The sequence below is a fragment of the Phocoena phocoena genome, chromosome 19 (genome assembly GCF_963924675.1).
Source record: "Phocoena phocoena chromosome 19, mPhoPho1.1, whole genome shotgun sequence".
In the NCBI taxonomy this organism is placed as follows: domain Eukaryota; kingdom Metazoa; phylum Chordata; class Mammalia; order Artiodactyla; family Phocoenidae; genus Phocoena; species Phocoena phocoena.
In genome coordinates this window covers 57,657,020-57,682,162 of record NC_089237.1, presented here as the reverse complement: position 1 = coordinate 57,682,162, position 25,143 = coordinate 57,657,020, and the positions used below count along the sequence as shown (strand labels likewise).

The 25,143-nt window shown below is 55.8% G+C and overlaps 1 protein-coding gene across 1 annotated transcript; it reads left to right on the top strand.

The window, feature by feature from the left end:
• Positions 1 to 5,630: 5,630 nt before the first annotated feature.
• ADORA2B (adenosine A2b receptor) lies at positions 5,631 to 25,143 on the top strand. Its single transcript, XM_065897626.1, has 2 exons — positions 5,631 to 5,968; positions 24,480 to 25,143. The coding sequence occupies exons 1-2, from the start codon at positions 5,631 to 5,633 to the stop codon at positions 25,141 to 25,143; spliced, it is 1,002 nt and encodes a 333-aa protein (XP_065753698.1).

Below are 25,143 nucleotides of genomic sequence, written 5' to 3'. Positions count from 1 at the left end.
GGGGGGGGGGGCACCTGGGCAGCGGCCCAGCTCGTGAACGCTCACGACGGCAAGCCCAGCCCTGTGGCTCTCCCTGACCCCAACCTCAAGTGCTGGACCTCAAAACTATCATTGAAACAGCCCAATTCGGGCTTCCCTGGTGGCGCAGTGGTTGAGAGTCCGCCTGCCGATGCAGGGGACACGGGTTCATGCCGCGGAGCGGCTGGGCCCGTGAGCCATGGCCGCTGAGCCTTGTGCGTCCGGAGCCTGTGCGCCGCAATGGGAGAGGAGAGGCCCGCGTACCGCAAAAAAAAAAAAAAAACGCCCGATTCTTCCCTTTAGAGAAAATAGCGTCTGCCGAGCTCCCTAATGTTCACCTGAGTGTGCCGCTCGGCCGGTGCCCGACAGCGCTTGTTGGGAACCCGAGTCTGACCCACAGAGCAGAAGAGGCTGAGAAAATTCTGAACAAGACAACAAAGGAAGACAGGTATCAAGACGCCGTAAAGACAGTGCTTTCCAAAAGTGTGGTACCGGCTGGGAAGAGAGGGCAGTAGATTCCTTCATCAGATCGGAGTCCAGAGATGATACGGCTCAGGATGGGCACCTGCGCCCTGAGCTGAGGGAGGATGACATCGCCGCGGTGGGGGTGGGGGGCACCTGGCTGCTGTGTTGGGATTGGGGGCAGCTTAGATCCATCCTCCTCGAGGGAGACACAAAACCCAGAAGAGAGACTGGCACGCTTCACCACATAAAATGAAAAGCTTCTGTTCAACAAGACACCGTAAACAAAATTAAGAGATTAAAAACAGACTGGGGGGAAAAAACAGGCTGAGAAAAATATTTGCAATACATCGCAGGCAATACCCAACAGTCACTATGTAATAACCATAATACAAAGAGCTCCAAAAAGAGAAAACAATCCAGTCAAAGAAGGGATTCACAGGCAACGCTTAGAAAAAATGAAAAGTATTAGTAAGAATGAAGGGAAGCTCGACTTCCCTAGAAAGTCATGTAAAATAAAGCAATGATGACGTCAATATTTACTTACCCGATTGGAAGAAACAACGTTGGTGATGTTCGGTTTGGGCACAATTATGCAGAAATGGATGCTTTCATACACTGTTGGTGAAGGATGAATAAACAGGATCTTTCTGGAGAGTGATTTGGAGATGTTAGTATGTTAAGTCTTAACATTAAATGTTAAATATTAATATATAAACCTCTGATACAGTGTTCCCACTTCTGGAAACTTAGCCCAGAGAAGTACTCATGGATATTCAAGAAGGGCTATGGACAAGAGTAACAGCAAAAATAAGGGGAATAAAACAGGAATTTCCATGAATAGAAGAGTGATGAAAACTAAATTGTGTGTGTCCAATAGTATGGAATACCGGGCATCTTCAAGATAGACTGGGATGAATGTGTTGTTAGAAAGATGTCCGTGAGATAGTTGTTAAAAACAGGTTTCTTGACCGTGTGGGTGGGGTAAGTCTACTTTTATTTTTTAAAAATCTAGGAATGTATATCAGAAAAACAACCCAATCCAAAAATGGGCAGAAGACCTAAATAGACATTTCTCCAAAGAAGATATACAGGTTGCCAACAAACACATGAAAGAATGCTCAACATCATTAATCATTAGAGAAATGCAAACCAAAACTACAATGAGATATCATCTCACACCGGTCAGAATGGCCATCATCAAAAATTCTACAAACAATAAATTCTGGAGAGGGTGTGGAGAAAAGGGAACCCTCTTGCACTGTTGGTGGGAATGCAAACTGATACAGCCACTATGGAGAACAGTATGGAGGTTCCTTAAAAAACTAAAAATAGAACTACCGTACAACCCAGCAATCCCACTACTGGGCATATACCCTGAGAAAACCATAATTCAAAAAGAGTCATGTACCAAAATGTTCACTGCAGCTCTATTTACAATAGCCAGGACATGGAAGCAACCTAAGTGTCCATCAACAGATGAATGGATAAAGAAGATGTGGCACATATATACAATGGAATATTACTCAGCCATAAAAAGGAATGAAACTGAGTTATTTGTAGTGAGGTGGATGGACCTAGAGACTGTCATACCGAGTGAAGTAAGTCAGAAAAAAAAACTGTATGCTAACACATATATATGGAATCAAAAAAAAAAAAAAAGAAGATGGTCAGAAGAACCTAGGAGCAAGACGGGAATAAAGATGCAGACCTACTAGAGAATGGACTTGAGGATACGGGGAGGGGGAAGGGTAAGCTGGGACAAAGTGAGAGAGTGGCATGGACATATAGACACTACCAGACGTAAAATAGATAGTGGGAAGCAGCCGCATAGCACAGGGAGATCAGCTTGGTGCTTTGTGACTACCTAGAGGGGTGGGATAGGGAGGGAGATGCAAGAGGGAAGAGATATGGGGACATATGTATATGTATAACTGATTCACTTTGTTATAGAGCAGAAACTGACACACCATTGTAAAGCAATTATACTCTAATAAAGATGTTTAAAAATATTTAAAAAAACAAAGATAATAATAGTACCTACATCATAAGATTGTTGTAAACATTGAATAAAATATGTAAAGTACTCAGAAAAAAAAATCTATTTATGTATACATGCATATGTCCCAGTTCACTAATTCCAGGTTGCGTACCCTCTTCACGTTTTCCCAGGATATGTCATCACTAGCATTTTTTTTTTTTTTTTTTTTTTTTGCAGTACGCGGGCCTCTCACTGTTGTGGCCTCTCCCGTTGCGGAGCACAGGCTCCGGACACGCAGGCTCAGTGGCCATGGCTCACGGGCCCAGCCGCTCCGCGGCATGTGGGATCTTCCCGGACCGGGGCACGAACGCGCGTCCCCTGCATCGGCAGGCGGACTCTCAACCACTGCACCACCAGGGAAGCCCCATCACTAGCATTTTTGATTCTATAATATATGGCACCATATTTGTATAAGCACAGAAAAATGTCTGGAACAGTACTCAAAACTGTGCACCACGGGGGTGGGGGGCAGGATCAGGGAGGTTGGGGAGGGCACTTTTACTGTCTTAAACACGTCTGTGAGTTTAAATTTGTACTGTGAGCACATGTCATTTTTGCTGTGTATGAAAACAACACGTCAGCAACAGAGGTACCAGGTACAGACTTGGCCATGGTCAGCCCCACCAGATGTCATCCTGAGCCGCTGGAGGGCCGGTTTTACTTTTCAACCCTGGACAACCTTTATTCTTAAGGGGGTGGCAATTCTCCTTTCGTGGTTTTTTCATCTTCCCCAGAGTCCGAGCTGTCATCCCCGACAGCAGGAAGAGCACAGCTGGAGCTCTGTGGAGTGGAATCTGGAGCAGGTGCTGGCGGCCGGCTGCGTCCGTGGCCTGTGCAGTTAGGATTTCTGTCCTGGACTCTGAGTAACAGGAGGTTGGAGAGGGAAGCGACCTTAGAGGGCACTGGATTCAGCTTTCTCATCTCATGATTTCATCCCTGAGGAAATGAAGGTTCAGAGACGTGAAGCGATGGTCCCAGTCCTGGCCCTGCCCTGGAGACTAGGCTTCGGGGTCCCAGCCATCGCTCTCTCCCATGGGGTTCTGCTGAATGTGTGAGCCAAGAACTAAGATCCCCTTGACCCAGTATTTGTGTAGCTCTGAATTCTGTAGGACTCTTTGACGCAAGTCCCAGAAAACATGCACAACGGTGGGGACACTTGCAGGGGTGTTGAACAAGAAGTCCAGATGTAGTTCTCGGGGTTGTTCGTGCTGTTCAAAAGATGTGATCAGGGACACAAGCCCTTTCCTCCATCACCTTCAGTGTGTTGGTTTTCACATCAGGTTTGTCATCCCATGGTTGCAAGGTGGCTGCCATAGCTGTAGTTACATGTTTTCACAAAACAGTGGCCAACGCAGGAGGGGAGGAAGGAGGTCGGAACCTCACTGCCTAATCCCCCTTCCTTCCTGTTGGCCAGGGTTAGTCACGCGCCCATCCCTTAGATCAATCACTGGCAAAGGGGAAAGGGGTCATTTGATTGGCTTAGACCACTCCTGATTCATCCTCTGGTGCGTGCATGTCATTGCCACCTGGGGTTCTGTTAGCAGCCCAGAGAGGGGGCAAGGAGCAGTACTGCCATCTGCTTCTAACCCTTGGTAGTGAGAGAGAAAATCCCCTATAATAACTTCGCCCAGCCGGGACATCCACTGTGAGTGCTTTTGGAGAACTTGTTGCCCCTGTTGGTACATAGGCAGGCGATACTGGTCATGCCTGACGGAGGCTGAGGGGCTTTGTTGTTATTATGGCTACACTGAAATAGAGTTCACGTGCCATCTGATCCGTTCATTCATTCATGTATTTAAACGGTGACTTTTAAAAATTAATCTATTATTTTTGCCTGCGTCGGGTCTTTGTTGCTGCACGTGGGCTTTCTCTAGTTGCGGCGAGCAACTACTCTTCGTTGCGGTGCACGGGCTTCTCATTGCGGTGCACAGGCTTCAGTAGTTGTGGCTCGTGGGCTCTGGAGTGCAGGCTCAGTAGTTGTGGCGCACGGGCTCTACAGCGCAGGCTCAGTAGTTGTGGCGCACGGGCTTAGCTGCTCTGCGGCATGTGGGATCTTCCCGGGCCAGGGCTCGAGCCCGTGTCCCCTGCACTGGCAGGCGGATTCTTAACCACCGCGCCACCAGGGAAGCCCCTGACACTCTTCTTAACTACCTCGTCAGGTGACTGCAAGCAAAGCACGTGGGGTGGGGGCCAGGCACGCCCAGGTGTGCTCTGGAATGATGACGCTGTAGGCGAGGACGCCGGAGCATCATGGAGCAGGGTGCGGGGACCCAGGGCAGCGATGGGGGTGGATGCTGGGAACAGGCAGTGAGGCGGGACCACCGGCCGCGACTTTGGGGTGGAGAGAAGCGAAGCTCTGGAGGCAGAATCGGCAGCACCGCGTACGGATGTGTCTGTGGGGAAGGACGGGGGAGGTTGTCAGCGCCCGCCCTCCCTGGGTGGGCGAGGCTGCGAGGGGTGGTAAGGTCAGTCACTGAGGCCCGGGGCGGGGGCGGGGTGGGGCACGGGCCTGGGCAGAGCCGAAATTGGAACAGCTGCGCTTGGGCCCGGGCTCTCCTGGGGAGACCGACAGGCGGCAGGGGGCGCAGGCCGGGCTCTCCGGAGGCGCCGGGGCTGCAGGGGAAGGGTCTGGGGATTCAGTTAAGGGTCCCGTGTGAGGCCTTGGGGCCTGAGCTCAACCGGGGTGAACAGGGGGCCGAGGCGGCGCTGGGGGCGAGGATGGGGAGCCCGGCCCAAGGGACGGGCCGCGCCTCCCCGTCGTTCTCGGGCGAGCCCTGCCGTCCATTGGTGTCCGTGGTGTGCGTTGGGGAAACCCCGAAGCCTGCAGGTCGTCGCCTCGCCCGGCGGCGGCGGCGCGGGGTCCTCTCGCGGCAGGTCCGGCCCTGACCCCCAGCGCGGGTTCCCGGGAAGGTGCGAGCGCTCGGACCGCCCCGCCGGGTGGGGCGCACGGAGCGCGGGGCCGGCGGCGGGGCGGAGGGGGCGGGCTCGGCCGAGGCACCACCCCCGCCCCCGCGCCGCCTTCCTCCCGCCTGCCGGCCGTTAGAGCTCGAGACCCCGGCTCAGACGCGCGGTCCGGGCGCTCGTGGCAGCGCGGCTGGACCGGGTGGCGATGCCGCTGGAGCTGACACAGGCCGCGCTGTACGTGGTGCTGGAGCTGGCGCTGGCCGCGCTGGCGGTGGCCGGCAATGTGCTGGTGTGCGCGGCGGTGGGCACCTCGAGCGCGCTGCAGACGCCCACCAACTACTTCCTGGTGTCCCTGGCGGCGGCCGACGTGGCCGTGGGGCTCTTCGCCATCCCCTTCGCCGTCACTATCAGCCTGGGCTTCTGCACCGACTTCCACAGCTGCCTCTTCCTCGCCTGCTTCGTGCTAGTGGTCACGCAGAGCTCCATCTTCAGCCTCCTGGCCGTGGCCGTCGACAGGTACCTGGCCGTGCGCGTCCCGCTCAGGTGAGGCCCCGGCCCCCGGGACCCCAGACCCTCCCGGCCGGGGCGCGGGGCGCGCGAGTTCCGGCCCGCAGCCTCCGGACACACGTGCGCCGGGCTCGACCCTCTCGGCGCCCCGGGCGCGCGCCTCCTTCAGGGGACCCGAGTAGGGACAGCCCTGGGGCCCCGGGGGTGCGGCCCGGTGGGGCAGCTCCGGGGAAAGCGCCCCGAGCGGGCGGGAAGGGGCCCGGCGAGCGCTGGGCGGTAGGGCCGGGGAGAGAGGCTCCAGGGCAACCTTGGACGCTGGGACGCGACTCGCCGCCCGACTTCAGTCTGTACCTGCCGACCCGGGTGGAGGTGCTAGGTAACTTTGGGGAACGCTGCGTGCTTCGTGCGGACTCTAATCACCTTCTTATACTTTAGAGAGAGTTAAAGTGCTTCCCGGCTCGCCGAGACCGACAGCCTGAGAGCCTCGTGCGTTGTATAGCCTTGTTTATCTGCTGCCCAGTCCCAGCGGCTGGGAAAGTGCCACCAGGGTTTCCAAACGCTGGAGGACTTGCGGGTCGCTGTTTCTCCCACAGTCCGAAGATGCAGGAGCCAGCCGGCAAGGGGAGCGGAGTCCCAGGTGTAGCTGGGAGCTGGAGAGCCCGAGCATCACAAGCATCACGTGGGGCTTAATTGAAAGTATTTACTTTCTCTCTCCCTCCCTCCTCCCTTCTCCTTCCCTCCTCCCCCCTCCCTCCTCCCCCTCCCTCCTCCCTCCCTCCCTCCCTCCCTCCCTCCTCCCTCCCTCCTCCCTCCCTCCCTCCTCCTCCCCCCTCCTCCCTCCCTCCCTCCTCCCTCCCTTCCTCCCTCCCTCCCTCCCTCCCTCCTCCCTCCCTCCTCCCTCCCTCCCTCCTCCTCCCCCCTCCTCCCTCCCTCCCTCCTCCCTCCTCCCTCCCTCCTCCCTCCCTTCTCCCTCCCTCCTCCCTCCCTTCTCCCTCCCTCCCTCCCTCCCTCTCTCCCTCTCTCCCTCTCTCCCTCTCTCCCTCTCTCCCTCTCTCCCTCTCTCCCTCTCTCCCTCTCTCCTCTCCCTCTCTCCTTCAACCTCTCCCTCTCTCCCTCTCTCCCTCCCTCCCTCCCTCTCTCCCTCTCTCCTTCAACCTCTCCCTCTCTCCCTCTCTCCCTCTCTCCCTCTCTCCCTCTCTCCCTCTCTCTTCCCCTCCTCCCTCCCCCTCTCCCTCCCTCCCTCTCTCCCTCCCTCCCTCCCTCTCTCCCCCTCTGCCTCCCTCTCCCCCTCGCCCTCCCTCCCTCCCTCTCTCTCCCTCCCTCCCTCTCTCTCTCCCTCCCTCCCTCCCTCCCTCTCTCTCTCTCTCCCTCCCTCCCTCCCTCTCTCTCCCTCCCTCCCTTTCTCTCCCTCCCTCCCTCTCCCTCCCTCCCTCTCCTTCTCCCTCTTCCTCTCTCGCTCTCTCTTGCGTGCATGCCTGGATGCCCTTTGGCGTTTCTGAGTTGGGTGAACTTGGGATCTCTTTGGGTCTAGAACTGAGACAGGGAAATTGAGTAGGAGGGAAAGGAAGGAATTAATCTCTTGATTGCCAACTCTGTCGGGCGCTTTAAACTTACATCCTTTAATCCTGCCAGTAATTCCAGAGGTAGGTACCTGCGTCCTGTAGGCAAGGGGAGGACACGCAGGATGGTGACTCTGAATCAGTGTAGCAGCAGGACTGGGTCTCAGCGCTGGCCCCATGTTCCCGCTGTGTGTGGCATCAGTGTTTGGCATGTGGGCGGAGAGCAGACGGCTGTTTCTGGAAGCGGATTCTGCTTGCAGTGAATTGGTGGCTGTACGGGAAAAGTGTTTGAGGGAATTGACGGGGGGGTGGGGGGGGGGCATGCTCCCAGAAGCCTTTGTAGCAGGCTGGCGTGGCACACCTGCTCCCTGTGCTTTGTGTCCTGGGTCCCAGCGAGGGCAGGAGCCTCCTGCTTGGCCGGGCTGTGAGCCTCCTCTGTGTGTCTGGGCCTTTCCACGTGCTGCTGCCCTTGGCCTGTGACCAGGAGGCCCCATGTGTCCCATCAGGTGTGACAGAGCCCAGGGGTTTCCGAGGACCGGGGCGCACGGCACGAGCTTCTTTTCTCTTAGGGCTCCCTTTCCTGCCTCTTGGTCCTCGTGTTGGTTACTTGGTAGCCTTTTGGACTGTTTGCACCCAGCAGGCAGCCACAAGCCACAGCCTTATCTCACGGAAGCCCCTTGGGTTTGGCCCTGGCAGAGGTCCAGAGAGACCTCAGCTCAGTGCGAGTTACTGGAAGAATCCCCCATGCCCCACGGAGCAGGAAGTTGCATGAAAGTTTAAATCTGTTACTTCTTGTCCCGGTCTCTGCTGGGCGGGGTCTTAAAGGAATGGGTGTGGGTGTGTGAAGGCGAAAGAAATGTGAATCACAGGTCGCTAACTTCTTTGCGTTTGCTGAAGCCAGGAGGGCGGGATGTAGGCTGGGGAGGGCGGAGCACCTCGGAGTGAGTGCCGGTCCCACCCCTGCCCTCCCGGCCTGCCCGCAGCAGGTCAGAGGTCTGCAGGAGGTGTGTGTGACCTGTCCCAGGAAGGGATGGCATGTGTCCTGGCCCCTGGCGCCCAGCCCACCGTCATGGGCTGGAGAGGTCCTCACGGCTCCTGTTTCGGCACTTCCTGGCCTGCTGAGCTAAAGGGCAGATTACAGGGCCGCACCGGGCCCTCCCTAATCAGAACGTCTGGGGCCGGGTGTGTGTGGATTCCAGTACCAGTATGTAACCGGGGACTTCCGGTCCCACCAAACTTCGAGGGCCTCTGGGAGTCAGGGAGACGGGGGGCTCCCTTCTTTACTGACCCAGGCCGGGCAGCTCCCACTCGGCTCCGAGGCCCTCCCTGGGGTCACGGGTCAGTGGGAGTGAAGTTGGAAGTGTGCTGGGGAGGAGGGGACTCCCTGTAGAGGCAGCAGTAACTGGGGTGAGGGCCAGCAGCTTAGGCCCGCCTCCTACCCGGGCACGAGCGGGGGCTTGGACTTGTCACCGGCGCCCCAAGGCTCTGACGGAGGCCCGCGCCGTCTGCCGTGGGCACGGCTCGAGACCGCAGAGCCCGCAGCCCTGCGGCTGCCCAGCTGTCAAGGCAGATACTGACCAGGGAGCGTTGCAGGAAAGGGGCGCCCGAGGAGATGGCCGGAAACGAAGACGAGAACTTGTGCCGACCTGACCAGGAGGCGTGTCTGCCTACACCGGGCCCTGCCCTTGGCCTCAGAGCGAGGGGCGTCCACACACAGGAGAACATCCGCTAACTGCAGTTCACGTGCGCGCGGTCCCCGGCCGGGGGTCTAGGCCCAGTGGTGCTCTGGGGAGCCGGCAGGGCGGGGCTCTGCGGGGCAGGGGTGTCTGCCCGCAGCTGCTGGCTCAGGCGTCTCGGCAGGAGCCCTTCCTCCTCCCTAATCTTGTTGCCTGTCAGCCGCACCCCAGGCCACTGGAGTGCCGCGTGGTTCCCCTCTGCCCGCCTGGAGGCTTGCCCTCCCGGCTCCTGGACCCCGTTTCCCCTGCACCGCGCTGCTGAGTGTCTGCTGGGGCCGAAAGAGGGTGTTTCTGGGGGCGCTGGGCTGGTTGGGTGGGTCAGCGGGATGGCAGGCGCCGTGTCTGTCTGTCTGTCCCTGGATGCTCACCCTCCTGCCCCCTTTGCCGCGTGGAGGCGTCTTCTCAGAGCCTCACGTGTCCGGTCTGGGAGGGAGGTATTGGGGACCTCTTAGCAAGACTGTCTTGGGTGGAAAGGTGGCCTCCGCTGAGCTCCTTGTAGGGGACTGAACTGTAGGAGGTTGGCAGGGGGTTTTGAGTGTTTTTAATTTTTTCACTTTTTCTCTTTTTTTAAATTGAGCTGCAGTTCCCATACAATAAAATTCACCTGTGATTTTTTTTAAACATTATCTACTTTCTTTTGGCTGCGTTGGGTCTTCGTTGCTGCGCGCAGGCTTTCTCTAGTTGCGGCGAGCGGGGGCTACTCTTTGCTGCGGTGCACGGGCTTCTCATTGCGGTGGCTTCTCTTGTTGCGGAGCACGGGCTCTAGGCGCACAGGCTTCAGTAGTTGTGGCACTCGGGCTCAGTAGTTGTGGTGCACGGGCTTAGTTGCTCCACGGCATGTGGGATCTTCCCGGACCCGGGCTCGACCCCGTGTCCCCTGCAGGTTCTTAACCACTGTGCCACCAGGGAAGTCCCTGTAATGTTGTTTTGAAATAAAGCCGGGAAAGAAGGTTTCAGCTCTGGGTCCCGCCACTCCCCGCCTTGGGTCCTCCCTTCTTCCACACCAGGGCTGTCTTTCTCTTCCAGATCATTCCCATTGGAGTGGGTTGAATGGTGTCCACACTCTAATCCCCAGAACCTGTGAATCTGGCCTTAGGTGGGAAAAGAATGAACATCACCTTATGTCGTTCTTCAGAGGAGGAGCTTACCCGGGATGACCTGGTGGCCCCTAAGTGAAACCCCATTCCTATAAAGTAAACAAGCAGAGAGAAGGGGGAAGGCGTTTGCAGATGGAGGCAAAGACTGGGATGCTGGGTGGCCACCAGAGCCCCGCCTCCCCTAGAGCCCGTGAGGAGCGTGGCCCTGCCGCGCTTGATTCCGGGCTCCTGGCCTCCAGGGAGTGGAGGGAGTGAGTGGTGTCAGCCACCGCTCAAGTTCGCCGTGCTTTGTTACCGTGGCCCCAGGGAGCCCCCATCACTATCCGAACGTGCGAAACGGACCCTCCGTCGCCGCTCGCCCCACCCACATGCCGGCCGTTCCTTGGCTTCCTTGACAGGAAGCTTCTCTGACATGCCGTCCAGTCTCACGGCCTCCGCTTCCGTTGTCACCGTGTCCCCCCCCGTCAGGGCACCCCTGCAGGGCCCCCTCTTGGTGGAATCCGAGAGTCCCTCCTGGGCCTCGTTGCCTGTGCCCTCTGGCAGCTCTGGACCAGTTCCTGCGGGGATCACACCCCCCCACACCCGCTGCTCCCCTCCGGCCCATCTCCAATCTGGAGGGCGCCTGGGGTCCCATCCCCTCACTGCGGGTAGAGTCCAACCAGCTGGACGTTCGTGCAGCAGCCCCTGGGGCAGGGGGAGGTGGAGGCGGAGCCCCGAGCACCGGGGGGGTCGTGGGAGGGGGACGGGGTCCCCCGCGACCTTAGGCTGCCCCGGGCCATGGTGGCCAGGAGCCCCTCTGCGGAGGAGGCTGCGGCACTCGGGCTCTGACGCTGGAGCAGCAGCCTCGCAGGGACACGGTGCCCGGCCCTGCGGCTCAGCAGCGTTTGCACAGGATTCTGGAGAGCACGGGTGGCCTTTGATCATGTGCAGAAAAAGTATGTGTCAAGGGGCAGCGTTAACTGCGTTTGCACAGGCAGACGAGCTGTGACCGCGGGCACAGCTGCCCTGCGGTACCCTGTCTCCACCTCACGCTTGCCTGCTGGCCGGGGTCACAACACCAGGGCAGGGACACGCAGGCGGACAGGTGTGCTCCGGACACCGGAACGCAGGGCACAGTTGTGAGCGGCAGCCACTCTTTTGACCTTTTCTGGGCCCCCCCCATGCCTCGTCTCGGTGAGCCCCTGCGACAGACTTCTGGGGGCGATCCTGTCACCTCCAGATCCACAGGTGGGGAGGACAGGGCTCAGAGAGCTGTCATCGGCCCAGGTCACACGGCCAGGGCTGGGTAAGCCTGTGTCCCCTGGAGGGAGAGGCTGCAGCCTCTCGGTGTGGACGAGGGGGCACCCCGGGGGTCATGAGTGGGACCCTTTAAATGTCACCAGATTAAAGAGGACGCAGCGGAACAGCACCGTGGCCAGAGGGGAAGGAGGCCGCGGTGCCTTGGCAGGTGCATGAACCGTCACAGGATGTGACTCAGCTGCCCGGACCGCGGGAGCCTGTTGGCCACCTCCCCTTCCTCAGATGCGGGAAGCGAGGCCCAGCCTTTTCTGATGCTTCTGACTCATTACTGACCCTCAGGAGCCGGGCTTCAGCGTGATTCTTATACCACCCCCGCCCCGACCCAGGAGACCCGTTAGCAGGCTGTGCTCTTCACCTCGGAGGCTGACAGGCTGGAGACACTGCCGTGGGCAGCAGGGACTGGACAGCAAAGAGCAACTGTACCTTCTTTGAAAGAATTAAAGTTGGGAACAGACTGTCACGGGCTGAGGATGGCCTCCTAACTCGGCCCGGGCTGACAGGGGCGGTGGTCCTTCTGGGGGGCTGATGCCAAAGTTTCATGTGGGAGAAGGATGGGGCGATGGAGGGTTACGGCGCGGTAGGGATTGTGTGGGAGCAGTGGGCTTGCCGGGCCTCAGGGTCGGGGTCCTAACACAGCGGGTCCAGGGGGGCCCGGAGGCTTGCTGAGCAATTTGGGTTTTGTCCTCACGGCACTGGTAAGTCCACGAAGGACTTGGTTTTGTTTGTCGTGTTCTACGTTAGAAATCAACTAGTGTGAAGAAGTAGGTATTCAAAAGCACAGAGGGCTCCACAGAGAAAGGCCGAGTGGCCCACACCAGCCCTTCTGCCTGGAAGCCCTCCCACACTGGTTCCCAGGGCCACTCCGCCCTCCACGGTGACAGCTGGGTTTGCGCTGCCATCTTGAAACAATCTCTCGACTGCCCACCACACAAGACAAGCCCTGTTCCTTCCAATTTCTGTTATATTTTGATTTTTTTCCCGGTGGATCCTATTTCAGCCTCTATTTCTAATTCCATCACTTGTAGGCAGTAGCTGTTAACTGTCAAGAAAAATGAGGAAAAGTGTACCGCCCTCCCTCCCCCATCTCTCCACCTCTGCTGTCACCCTGTCTCTACCTTACTTTGGACAGGTAGGAGGTTTTACTTTCCAAAGTCGATCCGTGCCGTAGTAAAGAGAATGAAACCATATAAAAGGGTAAACTGGGGGAAGTAAGTCACCCAGTCTGACCTCTGATTTCCCATTTGCCTGTTAGAGGCAACCACTGCTTCTTAGTTGTTGTTTTTGTTTCTCCTGCACAAATTACGTATTGAACACATTTATATTATACCATTGCTTTTACAGTGTCAAGGTTAATAACATTTGCATTTTATTCTGTATCTATAATAAAGTTTCCCGCACTTTGTAGAGAGTTTCTGAAAAGTGGAAACCAATACCCGGCGCGTACAACGTTCTGCGCACGTGTTTCCCGAGCAGAGCAGGGTGACTGGAGCAGAAATGCCCTCCTGTCAGTAAGCCCATCTTCTCCAGGAGATGGGTCTCATGGCAGGTCAAGTGGGTTCTGTTTGTAGGTGCCGCCCACTACTCAGAATTATGCCCCATTTTAGTCAGCCTCGTGTTTGCATCATCAACTCCCCATCTGGAAATTAGAGGACGACCCCGCTCCTTCACTCTCATTGCGGAGGGTGCCTGGTGCTGCGCGGGTGTCGTGCCGGGTCTCCCCATCATACTCTTGGGGTGCTTCTGCCATTTCTTGCCCCCCTCCCGCATGTTTTCTTTCCTCTTTCTGGGATTCCACATGTTTGTCTATATACCATCCGTAGGTAGCTTTTTCAGGACGTGGGTTCTTTCGTGCCAGCAACGTTTTCCTTTCTCACACGTGGTTGGTAGTTGGACTGGATACGCTGAGGCTTGAAGGCATTGCTCTAACACCCAGGGTGCCCAAGAAAGTCCGACGTGGGTGTAATCCTTCTTCGTAACTCTGTTTCCTCGGAAGCCTTTGGGATCTTTTGCTTTGCTTGGTATTCTGAAATTCCACGAGGTTGGGTCTAAATGTTGACTTTCAGCTTTTCTCCTTCACCTGGGGACGACGCCTTGCCAGTCTGAAGACTTAGGTCTGTCTTCAGTTCTGAAATCTTAAAAAAGAATTTTCCTAGATTATTTCCTTATCTCCATTCCGTCTGTTTTTCCTTCTGGGATTCTTGATAAGTAGATGGAGACTTTCCCTCCTTGACTGTTTCTGTCTTGTAAATGTACTCTTCCATATAAGGTTCCAATACTTTAGTCTTTTGTTCTCCCCTGGAAGAGTTCCTTGACTTTTCCCCCCTAGTTCTTCTATTTTTTTTTGTTTTTAAATTTTAGCATTCATATTTTTACTTTTGATTTAAGGTTAAATTTTTTGGAGTCAGTTTTGAAAAACCACTTTCGGATTCACATGGTTTGGATTCTTGCTGTGGCATAGATTGTATATAATCAAAACTCTTCCTCCAACCCCATCCTCCGTCACTGGGTCTCAAGCTTCAGCCAGGGAAGGGTGGGGACGTGAGGGATATGTGCCCAGCTGCGAGGGAAGTGCAGGCGTGATGCCTGAGGGGTGAGGCCGCCCTAGGCTGGTCAGCAGGCAGCCTTCCTCTTGGTTTCTGCTCCTTTCCTAAATCCCGTCTGGAACCTGCTGTCTGCAAGGCTGGAACCTCTCTTCCCGGCCAACCTGTTTCTGGCTTAGGGCTCCATGGAAGCAGGCTGACGCACCGCGCCAGCCAGGAGGTCGGGCAGAGTCTGGAGCAGAAGGGGCCACAGGGAAAACCGTGCAGCCGACCAGAAGACCAGGATGGGGAGGACCCCCGAGACCAGAGGTGGGCCCTGGGGGTACAGTCGGTGAACGGGGACCAGAGACGCGGCTGGGCGGGGCCAGGCTGGCGTCCGCCTGGACACCACGCGCCGAGCGGCGGGCCTGCGGCGAGGACACGGGGTCACAGGGGTGACAGGTTCAGGAGGACTCGCTGACTGGGCAGGATGCTGGGCCCGAGGAGCGGAAGAGTCCAGGTGAGCCCGGGTTTCTGGGCCGCCAGGTGGCTCATCCCAGAGGTACGGGGGCCGTTAAGGCGCCCGCATGGGGCGGGGTGCGTGGGGGGCGGCGCTCGGGGAGCTCCAGGCTGGGCGGCCCTTCTCGGCTCTGGATCCAGCCCCTCCTGACAGCATCACTCCAGACCCAGCGCGGTTTAAACATTCTCAAGCTGCTCTCCTCTCTCAGCCCCACTGGCTTTGCTTTTGGCCGGTCTGCTACCACCCTGCCCCGCACAGGGCTCCCCAAAGCAGCTTTCCGTCCCACATCTTGATTTCCAGGCTGATTTTGACACCGCCGACGCCAGCGCCAAAGCTGCCTTTTTTTTTTTTTTTTTTATTTTATAATGTAGAGTCTCAAGCGCTAGTGAAAGACATCACAGACCAGGTGCTGGTGGTGGCTGCACGTCTTCACCCCGCCTGCAGCCCAGTCTCTTTGGTCCCCCCTCTGCTTCCTCCCTGTCCCCGCTGCCAGCCCTGCATCCTTGCTGCCCCTTCAGCCCTGTTCGCGCCTGGGGACAGGACCGGCCTCCCCCGCCCCCCTCTCCCCTTTGTATCTCTGCTTTGCTTATCAGGACCCCCTGGATTCCCTGGCCGAGGTCAGGCCTCTGCACGTGCCATTCTCCCTGCTTGGGATGTTCTGCACCAGCTGACTCTTGCCAATTTTCACGACACTCTCTCTGGGAGGCACCCTGGATTCCCTTGCAGCTCTCTGCATGCTTGTGGGTATTTTCTAGGTTATTTATCATCGGTTTAAGGTTGCCTTTGCTTCTTGTTTATAAGCAGGGCTCACGCTGCTCCCCCCAGCATCTCCAGTAGGCGAGTCCAGTTACTAGCGTGTGACGTGTCTAGGGGTTGTCAGTGTGTGTGCACATGTGTACACACGTGTGCTGGGGGGACCTGCCCCGATAGGGATGGACCAGCTTGTTGTTGAGACACGACAAGCCCGTGGAGGGTGTCCTCAGGATAAAGCCGGGGAGAGTGGAAAACTGAGAAGGAGAGGGAGGGGAAAAGACATACTGGCATCGCCTAGAGGGGTAAATAGCTCCTAAGTTTGGCGTTTTCAGAAGTCATGAGAAACGTAGTTTTTTAATACATACACAAGCACACACATACTGCATTCATTTTGTGCTTTTTAAAAAGTCCCTGCTATTAAAAGATATATTTGTATATACGTATCTATATCTGTGTGTATATATATATATAGTTATACACACACACATTTGTGTCCATTTGACTAATGTAATGTGGTCTGTGGTTTCAGAAAGAATGAGTCATTCTGAACTAGTGTGTGTTTTTTTCACAACTTCTAAGTTTCAAAACTAAGACAAATTCCCACATGGTTCGTGTTTTGCTACATTCGCTTTCTCTCTCTCTTTCTTCCTTCCTCTCTCTCTCTCTCTCTCTCTCACACACACACACACAATTATACTCAAGAGCTTTAACATTGACATGGTACAGTCTATAGTCAGATGTCCCAGTTATCCTGATCATTTTCTTTACAGTTTTTTAAAAATTCAGATTCCAATAAAAGGTCGACACGTCCATTTAATATGTGCCTTTGGTTTTCTTTAATCTGGAAGCATTCCTCAGTCTTTCCCCCCCCCCCCCTTTCATGGCAATACATTATTTTGAGTTTGGTTGTTTCTTTATGATTAGATTCTCAAGTTGAACATTTTTGGTGGGAGTACTGTCTACCTGATGGTGTGTCCATTTCAGCCCATCACATAGGACGGCACACGGGGTCAACCTGTCCCACTGCTGTTGTGTTAAATCTCATCACTGCCAGCGTTCATCACTGTAAAGGTGTGTTTTCCCCGTTGATGATTCTTGCTTGGATCAATTATTACCATGTCAGATGGTAATTTTATTTCTTTTCATTCCTTCCACTGTGTCAGTTGTCCTTCTTCTGTAGAGAAGAGGTTTACCTTTCCCTGCTTTTCCTTAAATTACGTTTTTTACATGCCAGTGGACTTAGGGAATTTTATTTTCATTTAATGTGTTACAGTCCACACCTGTTATTCACTTTGATGCCCAAGTTTGGTGAATGAGAGCCTGTTCAAGCTGACTTCTCTTTGAGTATTCCCAGCACGTTTTTGAGCACTTCTTACTTTCTGGCACAGAAAGGCTTTTCAGGCTCCATTGTATTTTCTGGCTTTGGAATCAGCCGTTTCTCCAGGGAGCCCTGTTTTCTTGCAGTGGAGAATGGTATTTAGAAACCAAGATTCGGCAGGAGCGTTCGTGGCTGCTGGCGCGTCATTTCTTCTAGGCCCTCGTGATGAACACAGCTAGGAGAGCTTTGTTTTGTTTTGTTAAGTGATGACTTGGAGGAACTCCTGCGTGCAGGAGAATGCCAGCTCACTAATGAGTGTAAGTAGGTCATCACTTGGCAACTGTCATCATGTAAGCGGTTCAGGGAAGAACAGTCAGTGGGTGATAAAACTCACCGGTGAAAGTTTGATGAGGGCCACGATGTTTACAGAATCTCAAAGTCTGTGCACCACGAGGTACAGCCGATCACAGAGGGATGAGCGGTCCCAGCGGAGAAGCCTGGCAGACGCCCCCGCGAACAGTTACCTTCAGAGCTACCGTCACCAGTAACAGGATGCCGCACCGCCCGACGCCGCGTGTCTCCTGACGTCTGACTGGTTGTCAGCGTGCGTGGCGGCTGACGCTTTTGACAGTTAATGGTGTGTCTGAAGCGCAGTGTGTTTCAGCCCCAGCCGTGGGAGGAGGGTACCTTTGCGGGGAGAGAGGATGACAGGTATCCTCTTCTCTGGTCTGAGTTCAGGCAGTGGGCTTTGCTCTTGGGGGTTCTTATTTCACGTCAAAGAGACCAGAGCCTGGAGCCCAGCGACCCTGAGCTGTCCCCAGGTCCCACCCGATATACGAGACCAAAATGGGAGCCTCGCCAAGAACCAGCCTCAGAGGTGAGCTCCGGGAGACCTGGTCCTGGCCACCACCCTCCATCTCTGTAGGCCACTCTGGACGGCCTCCTCTGGCCGTGCTGACCTGGTGCGGACAGCTGCCCACATTCTTTCCTGCACTCTTCCTCCAAGGCTCCCGGGTGGCCACGAAGGACAGGTGGCATCTCTTCCACCCGCCTGCACCTTGGCAGTGGCTCGGCTCAGGTCCCCACCGGGATTCAGGCATGTCTGAACTTGATGGAGGGGATGGGGTACCCCCAGGAGCCAGAGTGGCTGAGGGTCCTGGCTTCCTGGGAGGAACTCAGCCTGAAGGGCAGCTCCGGCGGCCGGAGCTTGTCATCCAGCAGGTAGGCAGGCGCTGTCCTGGCCTCCAGCGGCCCTGCAGGCTCCAGCCGTGACCATCTCAGGCCGTGGAGACAAGGCGGCTGGCCCTCAAGACAGTTATTTACCACAGACGGTAGACGGGAGACCCTCCTCCCACCCCTAGACCTGAACTTCACGTAAACAGAACCAAGCAGTTCTTTTTGTGTAAAAATTGTTTCATTTGTGCCTTGTGTGTTTGCGAGAATTCCTGGGTGAAGTCACGTGGGGCTTCGGCTTTCTTTGCGGGAAGGTTCATGGATCCTGGGTCTTGAACGGGCACAGTGCAGAACTGCTACTGCTTCTGTCTGTGACGACACCTGGAACGCCCGTTACCTTGGTGGGAAGCAACTCTTCAGCCTCAGGGGGCCCCTCTTAGACAGATGCCTTTTGTGAACTACAGGCTGGAGCTCAGGACACGTCCATGCGCCCCTCGGCTTGTTTGTCTAGAGCTACCGGGTGGGTGTTCAGCGGGTACGTGTGCCAGGGAACCAGAGCTCTGTTCCTTTCTTACAAAGTCAGGCTGGCGTCGGGGCTTCGCTCGCCAGGCCCGGTGTGAGGTGTTCTGGATACGAGCGTGAGTGAGGGAGGTCCTGCCTTGGAGGAAGTCTCGGCTCCGCGGGAGGGGGCGGCCCTGCAGCCCCCCGGGGAGGCTCTTGCGAGGGGCCCTGGGGACACGGGGCTCCACGGGAGCCCAGGGCTGCGCTTCAGGGGAATTTCTGTCCTGTGAACGGGATGCATGCGCTGGGTGAGCGGTGTTGGGATGGTGCAAGCACTGTCTGGGTTCATCTGGCGTTCTGCCCGGACACAGGAGCGGGAATAGTGGGATTAGCCTGGCCGGCTTCAGCAGAGGAGGGAGGAGCCCTCAGTGTGACAGCTGTGCAGCCCGGAGCGGCCCCCAGGACGGCGGGGCGGGGGGTGGGGGTGGGGGGGAAGCAGGGCCCGGGCCTCCTGCGGCACCCGCAGCCCGCAGCCCTCACCCCTCATGGCGCGCGGCCGCATCGCCTCGTCCGGCTGCATTGCCTTTGCACCCGTCGGCCTTGCTCTAATTGCACTTTTGCCGGGATTTCCATTAGACTTTCTGGGGACTTTTTCAATGTTCACCGCGGCAACCTCTACCCCCCGCCCGCGCGGACCTGCCTGCTGGGCCGTCCAAGTTATTTTGTTAGCACTCTAGTTATAACGCTTGGTCGGCGTTGAGTGGTCTGTCCTCACCCCATTTTCACGTAAGTCCCGTTACTGTTTGTGTGCGATTTTAGAGAATATGACGTTTTCTGAGAATGTATATGTTGCTTTGGAGCAGAAGTGTTTCTATTACAGAGAAATGAAACTTGGGAGCGAAACAGAACAGAAAGGGAAAAGTCCCTAAAGGAACAATTGGCAATTTTAAGAAGCAGGACAGAACTCCGGGTGTACTTACTTAGTGATTTGCATTGATAAAGTGCTTTGCACACACGAAATCTGTGTTCAGAGGCCCCGCAGGGGTGGGTTCTGCGGCCACCGCTCTCCCCATTTTTCTGAGAGCAGAGCTCCGGCTCTCCCCAGCCCCTGTCTGGACTCAGTGTCACTGCCAGGGTGGCTGCCCTTGGGGATTTGCTGCACTCAGGGCACCCTGAGCGCTGGGAATTCTGGTTTCCAAGGCTGAGCGTGTGGCCTGGTCTGAGCCGAGGGCTGCAGAGCCGGAGGGGGGGGACCCTGGCCCAGAAATAGGCCAGCGCTTGGCAAGCCCTCTGTCATGATGTGAGCCCGGGCGTCCACACTGTTCCCTTTAGCTGTGACTGTCTCTCGATCCGGCTCCTTAGCTAATGAGCCCCTTGCACGGAGAGTGGGTGGGTCCGGCACAGCGGGGGCACAGCCACTTCCCAGAGGGTGGACTCTCCCAGGACACCCCTTTTGTGTGGGCTGGAGTTGTTCCTGCTTGCTCGGTGTAATACCGCCGTCTACATTTCCTCTACTCATCGCCTTCCATTTACTCCTCCTGCACTTGGGGCGGTTGTAGGAAAGGACACGTTCCCGCCGTTCAGGAATGATGTGAGGGGCACGCACACACACACACACACACGAGGATGCTCTGAGAGGCCCTGGTGCTCGGGGAGCAAAGGAGCGAGGGGTGGGCAGGGTGGGAGTGGGGCGCTCAGGGAGAGGACAGAGGCCCAGCCGGAAGTGGGAGACGAGAGGGTATGCGGGAGGAGAGCGGAGCCCACCACCCCGCCGTGAGATGCCAGAGACCCGGGGGTCGTGCCCCCAGCCTCCCGCCCGGTGCAGGGACACCGGCCGGCTCTCCCCGGCATCCCTGGCCGTCTCCCACCCGTGCCCGGGTCCAGGCAGCGTCTCGCGGACACGGACTGTTCTGCCATCGTGGGGCTGCAGCTCCGGTGCTAAAAGCGCGTCTGCCTTTGGAGCCCACGTCTTGCTGTGGGTCTGGTTGTGTCCGCCAGGAGAAGCATCTCCCTGCCGCCTTATAAGGACTGCCTGCCGCTTCCCAGGGGGCCGGCCACGGAGTTGGGGGCAGAGGATCCCTGGAATGGCTGGCAGCTTTGGCCCCGGGCAGAGGGCAGCAGAGCCGGGGCTGGCGGAGAGGGGAGCTGGGATCTGTGAGAAGAACCACGGGATCCTGAGTAGGAAAGTGACTGCTTTGGGCAAAACAGGAATCAGATCAGGTCGGTGGGTTTCTGTCCTGACTGCAGTTCAGGGGCAGCAGGCCAATCATTTAACCGTGGCAGCCTCAGCTTCCACATCTGTAGCTGGCGATGGTGCCCTGACCTCGCGAGACGGGGGATGCGCGCGGGCCTGGTGCCTGCAGAGCGGCGCTCAGGCGGGGCGGCCGCGTGTCTGATGTGCCCTGTGTGGCTGGCGGCCGGGGGAGTCTGTAGGCACATGTCTCCCCCAGCGTGTCGTGTGGCCGTGTGGTTCAGAGCTGCTAGGATGGGGTGGGGGGTGAGGTCTGTGAGCCCTGTCTTTGCTCTCATCCTGCCCCACGCCAATGTCTTCTCTTGAGTTAACCACTGCAGTAGTTTCCTAACTGCTCTGCTTTCCTTCTGGCGGCCCTGAAACTCAGTCTCCACGGTGAGCTTCACACAGCCGAAACCAGTGCCGTCCCCCCAGTGTGCCTCGAGCCTCCCATGGCATCCCGCAGCACTGGGGTATCTGAGTATCAAGCTCCAGCCCCTTCCCCCGGCCTGGGGACGGGCCCGCCTCACCCCTCTGCTTCTCTAGGAAGGTGAAACCCTTTCCTGTCTGGAAGCCATGCACATTCTGTTCTCTCTGCTTAGAATGGCTTCTCCCCGCTTTTCAGAGCCTCCCTGCCCCCTGCACCTCCGACTCTGCTGCCTAAGAGGCTTCCCTGACACCCTGTGTCCAAGCTCTTCCTGGTTTTCTCTAATATGCACCCTGTTCCTTTTGGTTTGGCCAGACTCCTTCTGACTTGTGATTGTACCTTTGAGTGTTTACCTGTTTATTTTCTGTCTCTTCCGTTAGCTTCACAGCCCACGAGGGCTGTGATTCTGTTTCCAGTGCCAGCGGAGTGTGTGGTAATACAAGGAAGAACTCTGAATAAAATAATGAGCCAGTAGGGGAGAAGGGCCCTGGTGCAGGGGGTCACGGAGAAGGCTGGGACCAGCTGCTCCCCGAATGAAATCATCTGCTGTTCCTCATCTAAGACGATTTAGCGTAAAAGTAGTTTTTCATATGCGCAGGATCCAGCAGTTTTGAGAGGTTCAGATGTGGGTGGATTCCAGTTGTTTTGAACTCCGCCAGGAAGCCACCCCCTGGGATCCCTCTCTGTACAGAGGACTCCGTGTCTAATATCACTTAGGAAAAAGTCACATAAAAGCAGCAGCATAGGGACTTCCCCGGTGGTCCAGCGGTTAGGACTCCGCGCTCCCAATGCAGGGGGGCCCAGGTTCGATCCCTGGTCAGGGAACTAGATCCCACATGCCGCAACTAAAAGATACTGCATGCCTCAACGAAGATCCTGTGTGCTGCAACTAAGACCCGGCGAAGCAGCCAAATAAATAAATAAGTAAATAAATAAATATTAAAAAAAAAAAAAGCATAACGTGGTGTAAGGAACAGAGGCCTGAAAGTCCTGACTTATTGGTCTTTGGTTGTTGTATGGCCTTCGTTACTTAAAGACTTTGTATGTCTGGTTCCTCATTTGTAAAATAAGAGAAGTTGGACTAGAAAAGATGAAAGTCCCTTCCAGTTTGTATGAGCTTTCTGGCTGCAGGTAACAGTGACTTAAGCCATCAAGACCATCAATTATCTCTTGAACTACAGTATGGAGCCATGGTGGTTCTAGGGTTGGTGTAGTGGTTCAAAGACACCATCAAGGACCTGGACTCTTTCCTCCCTTCTGCTTCGCCATTTGCTTTGTTTTCAGGCTCATGCCTCATGGTCACAAGATGGCTGCTGCAGCTCTAGGCATCACAGCCTCCCATAAGAGCATCCAAAGCAGAAAGGGATGAGTATGGGGAGGAGCTCTCCTCGTGTGTCTCTCTCCTTTTATCAAGTAAAACTTTTCCTGGAAGTACCCTAGCAGACTTCCTTTAGTCACACTGGCCAGAACCACCTCCCGTATCCATCCCAGACCGTGACTGACAAGGGAATGTGCTAACCCCAGATCTTACTCATCCCCCGGGGCTGGTCTGTGTTCAGCTGTACACAGCTCAGTGCAGCTGGGTCCCGTGAACAGTGGAGGCGTGGCTGCCTCGTGGGCCTGAAGTTCTGTGATGGTGGTGTTGTTACCCTACAGGGGTAACATTGCATTCTTCACGTCTCGGGCAAGGCAATGGCCAGGAATAACATTTTTATAAGGAATGGCTTTACATTCCTGCGTGAGGAGGGAAGCAGAAAGGATTTGGAAATAGATGGATTTACTGGCCCAGAAAAGTTCAGCGAGCAGCTGCACCCAGCAGGTCCTCTGTAGGCAAGACCCCACAACTGAGCTGCCCTCGTAGGGAGCAGAGAAGATGAGGGATCACCGTCAACATGAGGCAAGACCCCGCAAACTGGACCAGTTCTGCTGCCTGTCTGGCCACAGCATCAGGCATTCCTAATAAGCAGAAGCCCGTTTTAAAGCTGTCTGGTAGCGAGCCAGGAATGTGTTTGTAATGGCCACCTTCCTAAGAACCTCCTATGCGCCAGGCACTATGCTAGCTCCTGGGGACACCAAATCAAAGGGACAAGGTCCAAGTCCTTAAAAGGCTGAACACCTGCGAGAGATAAACAAGCTCTATGACAGGTGTGTGTCTGAGGCCAGAGAGTGGGAGAGGCCACCTTTGCCTGCGAAGGGAGCAGGAAAGGAGGTGACCTTTGAGACAGGAGAGCAGCCGGGCCAGGATGCAGCAGCTGTCTGGAACAGCAGGCAGGGGCACTTGGGGCTGCGGCCTGAGGGCTCCGTGGTCCATGCTGAGAAATGAGAGCTTAATCCTGCAGGCGAAGGAGATCGGACACTTCCCACAGACGAGTCTTAAGAGGATGTGTATCCAGTTATTTCCCAGTTTTCTTCCCAGAGGTTAAGTAAAGATGTTATTGCATTATTTTCAATACATTACGTTAAATACATATTATGGACCAGTTATGAATAGCAGAGTTTATACCTTTGCTATAAACCATATATGGACTACCTTGTAGCAAAACGTCCAAAATGTGTATTATGATTTTTAGAGACTTTAAATAAGATTTAATGGTCTAAAAATTACTAAAAAGGTTTGATATTTGCTAAGTTCCTTCCCAATGTTTATCAACTTCGCCGCTAGCCGAGACAGCCAGGGACGCTGCTAGAACTCTCGTTCTCCAGCACCTTACCGGGGAATTCAGGGGGATGACTCTTCTTAGGGTGTTGGTGGGAGACTGACCAGAAGGCTTCTCGCCCAGAGTCACCAGGTGGGGCTGCCTGACTCCAGGGGCCTCCGGTCCTCACTGGTTGGGTGTTTGTTCTAGGGCATCTTATCAGTGAAGCCTCCCTGCCTGACCTCTTTAACACTAGTCCCTGCCACAGCTCACCTTCCTCACTCTGCTTTTTCTCTTTTCACACTACACGTCTCCTTCGAACATACCGTATAATTTACTAACCTATGCTTGTTGTTTATTATGATCTGTCTCCCCTGCTAGCACGTTAAGTCCCTGAGAAGCAGAGGTCTTGTGGGTTCCGTTCCCTGGTGTATCTCGACCCCCTAGAACTGTGTCTCATAGGAGACCTAGACCCAAGGTCAGTATCTGGGTGATTAGAAAGCAGCCTTTAAGAATTCTCCACTTGTTCTCCTCGACCATGATTTGTCATTAGACAGAGGTGAGTTCTTAAGAATGAAAACCTTATTGAGCTTGTTAGAGCAAAGCTGTTTACACCTGTTTGCGAGCTGTTAGTGTTGAGGGTAAAAGGCCACGGTGCCCTCTGAGGCTGAACGGTAGAGGCTGTTAGGGGTAAAGGAACCAAGAGCAGAGGTGGGGTCTTGGACTTCGGTGGCAGAGTGCTGTACGCTGGCGGTGACAGATGCTGTTCTTTTCAACAGGTATAAGAGTCTGGTCACTGGGGCCCGGGCAAGGGGGGTCATTGCTGTCCTCTGGGTCCTCGCCTTGGGCATCGGCCTGACCCCGTTCCTGGGGTGGAACAGTAAAGACCATGCCACCAACTGCACGGAGCCCTGGGATGGAAGCACAAACGCGAGCTGCTGCCTTGTGAAGTGTCTCTTTGAGAACGTGGTCCCCATGAGCTACATGGTGTACTTCAATTTCTTTGGGTGCGTCCTGCCCCCGCTGCTTATAATGCTGGTCATCTACGTCAAGATCTTCCTGGTGGCCTGCAGGCAGCTCCAGCGCATGGAGCTCATGGACCACTCGAGGACCGTCCTCCAGCGGGAGATCCACGCGGCCAAGTCCCTGGCCATGATTGTTGGGATCTTTGCTCTGTGCTGGCTGCCGGTACACGCCATCAACTGCGCCTCGCTCTTTCAGCCAGCCTGGGCCAAGGAGAAGCCCAAGTGGGCCATGAACACGGCCATCCTCCTGTCGCACGCCAACTCGGTCGTCAATCCCATTGTCTACGCCTACCGGAACCGAGACTTCCGCTACACTTTCCACAAAATCATCTCCAGGTATGTTCTCTGCCGGACAGACGTCCGCAAGAGTGGGGATGGGCAGGCAGGGGCGCAGCCTGCTCTCCAGGTGGGCCTGTGA

Excerpts from the sequence above, each read along its gene's own strand:
- ADORA2B (XM_065897626.1), top strand. The coding sequence starts at position 5,631 with ATGCCGCTGGAGCTGACACAGGCCGCGCTGTACGTGGTGCTGGAGCTG. Across the intron at positions 5,969-24,479 it reads GCCGTGCGCGTCCCGCTCAG|GTATAAGAGTCTGGTCACTG; the intron begins GTGAGGCCCCGG and ends TCTTTTCAACAG.